The 8,707-nt window shown below is 43.8% G+C and overlaps 1 protein-coding gene across 1 annotated transcript in view; it reads right to left on the reverse strand.

Moving 5' to 3' along the window:
* The window catches only part of LOC121155660 (beta-galactosidase-1-like protein 3), a 49,011-nt gene extending 40,623 nt beyond the window's left edge, over positions 1–8,388 (reverse strand). Inside the window, exons 1-3 of the mRNA XM_040979099.1 lie at positions 8,204–8,388; positions 7,808–8,020; positions 113–181 (exon numbers count right to left, since the gene is read on the reverse strand). Of these exons, the coding sequence (XP_040835033.1) occupies positions 113–181; positions 7,808–8,020; positions 8,204–8,388 (467 nt within the window). The remainder of the gene's footprint in view (positions 1–112; positions 182–7,807; positions 8,021–8,203) is intronic.
* Positions 8,389–8,707: the final 319 nt, after the last annotated feature.

Here is an 8,707-nt window from a genome sequence, read left to right on the forward strand (position 1 = left end):
CCTCATAGATTTTCACAGGAGACATAGCAACCTGCCTCATTTTCCCTGTGTAGGCATCTCTCTGCCTCTTCCCTGCATCCCCAGACAAGCTCACAGCAGCAACATCACATACTCTAGGTCCAGATTCCCAGAAAAGTCAAATTTGCCGCCTTCTGGCTCGTGGAGATTCCAAGGAATGTACCTGAAAGACATAAGAGAGAAGCAGCATAAGATTCTTCGTTCTCTTCTCCAAACTGTTAAGTTGTTACAAGAATGTAGAAACCCACAAGCAGCTGAGGAGGAAGCACAAGGGACCACTTCCACTCAGAGACACCAGTTTGGACATATATTTGTGTACCTATTAATGTTCAGAACAGAATCAAGATGAGAGAAAAGTGTCTCTTGTTAGTATAACTTCCCCAAAACACATTGAATGAAGCAGGTGTCAAAGTCACCTATGTCTCTCTTCACCCAGATCTATATTGTGCAACTTTCCAGTGTCACTTCCTGCTGAAGAGAGAAGGAACTGAAGCTCAATGCCAGGACCACTGTCACTGCACTTAGAGTCATAACCTGGCTTCCAGGCTCATCCTTGCAGAGCATTTGAACCCCACATTGCCAAGTTTTGTCCACTACCCCTCCATCAACCAGAAAGCAGAACAAGGCTTCTGCTGCTGCTGCAGAGAGGACAAAAGAAGGAATCTGGGACCTTATCTTGGAATCAAGAGCCTGGCCAACTGCTGCTCTGAGCCCCCACACTGGATCAAGCTCATAGACCTCCAAGCCCAGACCAATGCCTACAAAATGACCCTCCAGACTTGCCATGGGGTTAGACAGAGACTTGTGCTTGGTGGTACTGGCTCAGTTTTGCACATGCCACTACAAGCATCAAATTGGCCTGCCATGAATACCAGTGACTAATGGGACCCAGATGTGACTCAACACGGTAACAATCTGAGCAGCTAGAGGGCTGCCTTCATTCCAACCACATATGGCACCATGCTTGACCATGGAAGCCTTCCAAGCTTGCTCTGTTTTACTCCTACCAGCAGGGCAAAATCTGAGGTAACTATGAGAGCTTGGAGCACTAGCCCAACAGCTATGTTTGCTCACTACATGAGCAAGAGGGAGTAACCTTAATTTCTGGAAGCAAACACTAAAAGCAGTCAATTAAAAGATCCACATCATTGTCAGGAGCCGTGTACTATAGCCACACTGAAGCCATTTTGAATATAGAACTATGGGCCAGTGGAAAATCCCTGGCTGGCTAGATGCTTGGGAAAGAAGTTATGAAACTAATCACATGCTTAGCTTCAATTGTTTCTAGCAACTGTTTTAGAATGTGATTTATGCTGTACCTGCCGACATCTTGTTGCTGATTACCTATGCTATTGTTGATATGTTGGTTACTATGGTTGATATGGTGGCTGCTCAAGAACAATCGGTCTGGAGACTATGGTTTTCTCCTTTCCTCCCTGAGCCTTAGTTACTGAAGAATATAAAAACCCTTAATTAAAATCAATAAACTGACAGCTTGATCAGACATCCTGTCTTGCTGTCCATTCTTCGTGTCTCTTGTCCCCCAATCTCTCCTAGGTGGTTGCGACCCCCGTTGATTGTCCTGCTGGACGAGACACATCATCATTCCAACCACAAGGAGTGGCCTGAATTCATTCTAACTTTCTTGGTGCCGCTGAAAAGCACCCAGTGGACACAGGTTGGAATCTACCTGTATTCTACCTCTCTGGACTCACAGCGTCTGGAGCAAACCAACTTGTATACCTTGTAGTCCCCCTGTAAGAGTCCTCTAGCTGTCATATTATGGCTATTGATATTAAAAGCACAGCACCCATTGAAATCTAACAGGATATGAGGACATATCCATCTGTGTCACACAGTACTACTACTAATGTAATCGGTGCCACACATGCCAGCATCACTCAGGCTTCCCAGTAGGACAAGGTAGCAGTCAAATTTCTTTCTTCAGCATCAATAATAAGGTCCAGGATATCACATTTGCCAGGAACTGACAACAAACTCTGTTTGGATCAATATACATACAATTTGGACCAAATATAGACCTGCAAGAAAATACTTATTCTTTTCAAAGCTATACTTCCATCCCTCCAAACTTCAACAGAGTAGACAATTGTGCATCTTAAAGACACAGTTGACAAGGATGAGAGTAAAAGAAATTATTCAGAAACTACATTCGCAGGTTCACTGAAAACCCAGCAGAAGCAACAAGACAAGTGCACTTCAGCTAAACCATAAACTATTTTTTCAATACGGTCTATGCTATCAGGCCTGGCCCAGTGGCCCAGTGGCTAAATCCTGGCCTTACATGTACAGGATCCTATACAGGCACCCATTCATGTTCTGGCTGCTCCACTTCCCATCCAGCTCACTGCATGTGGCCTGGGAAAGCAGTAGAGAATGACACAAAGCCTTGGTACCCTGCACTCATATGGAAGACTGAGAAGAAGCTCCTGGCTCCTGGCTACTGACTCCAGATCAGCTCAGATTCAACACTGCAGTTACTTGGGGAGTGAACCAGCAGACAGAAAACCTTTCTGTTTCCCCTTCTCTCTGTAGATCTGCCTCTCCAGTTGGAATGAATAAATCTTAAAAAAAAAAAAAAAAACCTGTGTGTATTGACTACATGAAATTTGTCCCCCTTATGTAAGTAAAATATTTTAAATGAAGAGGAGTAAAACTAAAATCCCTACCTTTTATCGTAAATATGAGTAAACTCAAAATGGATTGAAATCTAAATCTAAGGTACTAAATTTTGAAATCTTTACAAGGCAGAGAACGTATTAAATTGGAATGCAAAGGGAGTCCATGATATGACTCCAAAAGCACAGGGAACAAAGGTGAAAACAGACACACAGAATTTCCTGGAATAAAAGTCCTTGTACAGGAAAAAAAAAGGAGAGCGAGCACAAGAGAGAGGAATTACAGAGTGAGTGGAAAGCTTTTAGAACTATACATCTAACAAGGAGTTAATAACCAAACTATCTACGGATATCAACCAAGTATTAAAGGAATAAATAATCCAATTTAAAACTGAATAGGGGTCAAGGTCGTGATATAATGGGTTAAGTCACCGCCTGCAGCACCAGCACTGAAAATGGGCCCCTACTGGAGTCCTGGCTACTCTACTTCTCCTCTAGCTCCACAGATGTACTTGGGAAAGCAGCAGCACATGACCCAAATGTTTAGGTCCTTGCCAGCTACAAGAGTGACCTGGATGAATTTCTAGGCTTGTGGCCTCAACCTGGTGTGGCCTTTGCCTTTGTGACCCTTTGGGGAGTGAAATAGCAACTGAAATATCTCTCTTTGTGTCTCCCTTCCTTGGAACCTGCCTTTCAAATAAATAAATACTTTTAAATGCACACTAAATAGGGATGTTTTTCAAAGGAAGATACATAGCTGGTCAACAGGTTAACACAAACAATGTTCAAGGAGATCAAAACAATGTCAAGGAGATCAAAAAATAAGCAAAAAGTAGATATTCCATATAGACAAAATATGAACAAGCAATTTTAAAAATAATTAATAATGTCAGAAAATACATGAAAAGAACTCAATATCCTTTTCATATGAAAGGGGAGTGAGCCAGCACATGGAGATTCTCTCTTTATTCGGTAACTTTGATTTTCAGATGAATGAGTGAATTTTTTTTTAAGATTTTTTTTTTTTTGGAAAGGCAGATGTACAGAGAGGAGGAGAGACAGAGAGGAAGATGTTCCATCTGATGGTTCACTCCCCAGGAGACCACAATGGCTGGAACTAAGCCAATCCAAAGCCAGCAGTCAGGAAGCTCCTCCAGGTCTCCCACGCACGTGCAGGGTCCCAAAGCTTTGGGCAGTCCTCACCTGTTTCCAAGGCCACAAGCAGGGAGCTGGATGCAAAGTGGAGCTGCCGGGTTTAGAACCAGCGCCCATATGGGATCCCGGCTGGGAAGGGAGTGGTGGAGCAACAGAATGAGCCTGGATAACAGGTACAAATCCACAGATCCAAGGAACATCCTATTTCAGATCACAGTGGGAAGAGGATGGACTGCAATGAACTTTTATGGAGAAGTATAAGAGAGGAACTTAACGTCTCTAAATATAAAGAAATGGTAAACAGATGAAAAGGCTAATTACTATGACATGCTCACCACACACTGCATAAGTGTTTTGACTTACATTGTACCCCATAAAGATGTGCAAGTATTAAATGTTGGTTTTTTTTGGAATAGGAAGCTCTTATGGGAAGTAAGAAAATATGATTTCATCAACATCAGAGGCACAAAATATAATTTAAAAGTAAATGTAATAGCAATTCTCAATAAAACTCGTTTCTTAAGATTAAATTACTTGCTTGTGCCTGAGTCAGCAGTCACAGGGCTGCCTTTCTCTTTCAAGCAGCTCCCTCAGTGCCTAGACAGGGCCTTCCAGGCATGTCCTCCTCTGCAGAAAGGAACTTGGTCAGCAGGGGAAAAGCAGAGGGCATTCAGAAAGAAGCAGCTCATTCTGGATTCCTGGGTCCTGAAGGACCACAGATCAGCAGAGTAAATAAGGGAGAATCATTGTGATGATTTCGTCCAAAAACTTTTATACAGAAAGGAATACCTACAACAGCTAATGTGGAATTCATCCAGGAACACAATATTGACTTAAACAGGCATTAACACAATTAACACAACTGCACCTGTGCACATTTATATTCCTCTTGGCATGTTGCTAATACTTCTCTGTTCTTTCTATTCAATGTGACAAGTTTGAGAGTTCCTGCTGTGAATAAATCCCATGGTTTGAACATGAAGCTTTTCCAATTGTAGGTGGCAAAAATCTTTAGAAACATATATCCTGTGTCATAAAATGTTCTTACAATGAAAGTGTAGCATTGCCAGCATGGTTTCAAGAAAATGTTTATTATATAAGGAAAAAGTGATTTTGGCATTCCACAGGTATAGTCCCAAGAAGACAACTTCACATCCCTTACTCTCCTGTCCCCCCAATTCTCCTCTCTCCACCCCCTCCCCAGTTTTGCTAAAATGTGATTTTAATACACTCTACAATTACAGGCTTAATTTGCCACAAATATTGATTTTGAGCAAGTACAAAGACCCCTGTTCCACAGTAGTAAAAATGAGGGCTAAACGGTCATGTCCCCAAGTAAATGTCTCATGGTGTGGACAGTAATCTTCAGACTCCACCTAAAGAGGCTGCATTCCCATGAGGAAGCTGTCCCAAGCCCCCTGGCTGTAAGCAAGTTTTCTGCTCTTGAAAGCTCTGGGCATTTGTCAGTGCGACCTGAGAAGAACATCTTGTCCTCTCTGGGACAGAGTTTTCTCATTGTAAAAAAAAAAAAATCTTTCTCAACAAGGGTTTGCAAAAAGCAAACCATAAATTAATATTTTCCAAGTCTCAGAGCATGCCTGGCTATGTGTAAGTAGTAGGTAAGTGATCACTGAACAACCGAAATTGTTTCTATTACTTTGCAGTGGTGAATACATCAGAAAGAGCATCTGAATTCTGGCAATGGCAAAACCCATCTACTGAAGGGAACTTCCCTGCCATCTTGTGCCATTATGGGCAACTATTGTCATGAAGGAAATCACACATCATGATACAGGTGTCTTTCCCAAGGCTTAGCAGCTTCAGCTTTCAATACATGTTTAATAATTCTAGTCTTGGAATCTTTTATTTCTGGGCTCAGCACAATATCCTAATGGCTAAAGTCCTTGCCTTGAACGTACCAGGATCCCATATGGATGCTGGTTCTAATCCCAGCAGCTCCACTTCCCAACCAGCTCCCAGCTTGTGGTCTGAGAAAACAGTTGAGGATGGCCCAAAGCCTTGGGATCCTGCACCTGCATGGGAGACCCAGAAAAGGCTCCTGGCTCCTGGCTTCAGATTGGCTCAGCTCCAGCCATTGTGGCCACTTGGGGAGTGAACCATTGGACAGAAGATCTTCTCTCTCTCTCCTCCTCTCTGTATAAATAAAAATAAATAAATCTTCTAAAAAAAGATTTTTCTGATGGCTAGTATGTTAGTAACAGAGCTTCACTACTCATAACTTCTTTTCGTTGTGTCTGGTATGTATCTGTCTCCTCATCCATGCACATGCAGCAGCCCATGTCCGTCCTAATTTCAGTCTCACATAGTTGGGCCACACTGTACAGATGTGGATTTTTGTTTCTAACTCCACACAGCTGGGCTGCATTGTGAAGCAGACATCCAGTACTCTCCTACGTGAGGCTCCTGAACCCCCAGCACCCCATTTCTTCTGCAAGTGGGAATTGCACTGCTCATGTCTCAGAACAGTTAGGAAAGCAACATGATGTGTGAATATACTTGCAACATGCCTGAGAACCAGCCTGCCCCTCCTTCACAGCTCATCAGCTCTGTCAACTATGGCAACTAACACATCGATCCCCATGACAGGCCCTGGTTCCCCCTTGTTTTGGCCACACACTCATATGTGCCAGGAACACACTAGTTTGAATGCCTGGCATGGTGACAGAAATTTACAGAAACCATAGAAAGTTTCCCTCCCCTTGTGCCACCATGATAACCCTTATGAAGCAACTGGTACAGTCAGGGACACTGGGGACATGATGTGATGGTAAGAAAGGCAGAGGCTGGGCAAATGGCCAAGCCTGCCAAACCCTTCATACATTCAGTTACCACAGATCTCACTCCCTATAGGCCCTGCTTCTCCACTGAAGCTAAATTGCCCTCTGCTTTTTAAAGTTCTCTTTCTGATACTGCTGTCAATAGTTTACATGGCCCTTTGAGCAAATAAAAACTGTTTCATCAAAATTTATTCATCTGTAACAGTGTGTTCATCTGTAGGCAAACCTAGAGAAGACAAGGAAATTTCACAAAACTCGAGGAAAGCAACGTTAAAGTAGGAGTTTGTTTTAGTGCAAAGAATGTTGAAACCCATGCACAAGGGAAAGGGACTCAAAAAGTTTATAGAAGATAACTATTCTGAAAACCTATACAGGGCTTTCTTGAAGCTTTTCTTTCAATGTAAAGTTAACTTTGGGGCCCAGCTCAATGACTTAGTGGGTGAACCCTCTCCTTGAACAAGCCGGGATCCCGTATGGGTGTCGGTTTGTGTCCTGGCTGCTCCACTTTCCATCCAGCTCCCTGCCTGTAGCCTGGAAAATCAGTGCAGGAAGGCACAAAGCCTTGGGACACTGCACCCTCATGGGAGACCCAAAAGAAGTTCCTGGCTCCTGGCTTTTGGCTTTGGATCACTTCAGCTCTGGAAAGTGAGCTAGTGGAAGGAAGATCTTTCTGTCTCTCCTTCTCTCTGTAAATCTGACTTTCCAACAAAAATAAGTAAATCCTTATTTTAAAATAGATTTTTAATTTGTTTTCCACACACTTGATGGAGAACCACACACTAGATGTCATTAAACTAAATGCACCTAAGGGAACTAAGAACTCATTTTACAGAGAAATTCCTAAGGAAATCACTTACACTGCAAAAGATCAGGCAATGCACATACTGGAAGAAAACTGTGCATGAATTCCAATCTTTTTTGCATCAAAACTATAGATCTTTTATTTTTTTCAGTTTTACACAATCCTATTGTATTACCCCTATTTATCTCTTATTCCCTCTCCCCAAAATCTTTAATCATAGAGGAAACATAAATGACAATTGAGTGCCTGAGCATGCCAGACACCAGCAGGAAGCCTAGGCAGAAGGAAGGTCCTCACTCTGGGTCCCAAGCAGAGTCAAGGCTCAGAGTCAGGTTGCAGCTCCAGGTGCTAGCTCCCCAAGGGTCCCGAGATGAGGGGGCTGGGGCTGTACTCACGTGGTGACAGTGTTGAAGCCACAGGCCTTCAGCTTCAGCAAGCGATCCCTCCAGTACTCTCTTGGAACCCGGAAGTAGTGGATGGAGCCACCAAAGATACAGAACTTGTGGCCATCCAGGGTGAAGTATGCATTACCCGTTCTTGGGTTTTCAAAGCCAAGGCCCACAGATCGGTTCTTCAGGTCCAGGGGGGTCAAATGAGACCAGTTATGTCTGCAGAGGGGATGAAGGGGGAGGTCAGAAAGGGACCAAAAATGGGAAAGAGCGGAGACTACTGAGCCCCCAGAGAAAGGTGGTTCTGCTGAACAGGACACGATTTGCACCTGCCTGTGCACATCATTTTCTCTAGGAAGAGACAGCATACTGCCTCTCGCCCTGCCCCACCTCCATGCAAACCTGGCAGGAGTGGCAGGTGATGATGTTGTTGTTTGGGACGGACGATTCCCTCTCAGTTTCGAGCGGGGAGCAAGTCCTGATGAGATAAGTGGCAGGAAAATGATGGCCAAGATTCTTCTCCAGGAGAACCACAGGCTGTCAAGAGATAGAGACACAGGAACAGGGAGCTTATCAGCCTCCTCCATAGAATTCCTATCCTGCTCTGCAGAGAAGGGAGTCATAAATTGACCCTTTGATGAAAAGTACTGTCTTAGGGGACATTAACAAAGGAGGCTGGGCTCCACCTACTCCATAAGGCATCCCATTCCCAGGATGTTCCCCAGTTTTCTTCCATCTGAACCTGAGCTTCAGTATATCCTAGAGCATGATGGAGCTGGACATCTGCAGAAGATCCGGATCTGACAGAGGAGGAGAGGCCCTGTGCATCCCCTCAGGGTCAGTAGGGCACATTGTCCTGAGGAGGAGCCTGGATTTCTTCCACCACGCACTGGAGGAACTCTCAGC

This window comes from Ochotona curzoniae, unplaced genomic scaffold (assembly GCF_017591425.1).
Source record: "Ochotona curzoniae isolate NIBS_2020 unplaced genomic scaffold, NIBS_Ocur_1.0 contig_2982, whole genome shotgun sequence".
NCBI classification, from domain to species: domain Eukaryota; kingdom Metazoa; phylum Chordata; class Mammalia; order Lagomorpha; family Ochotonidae; genus Ochotona; species Ochotona curzoniae.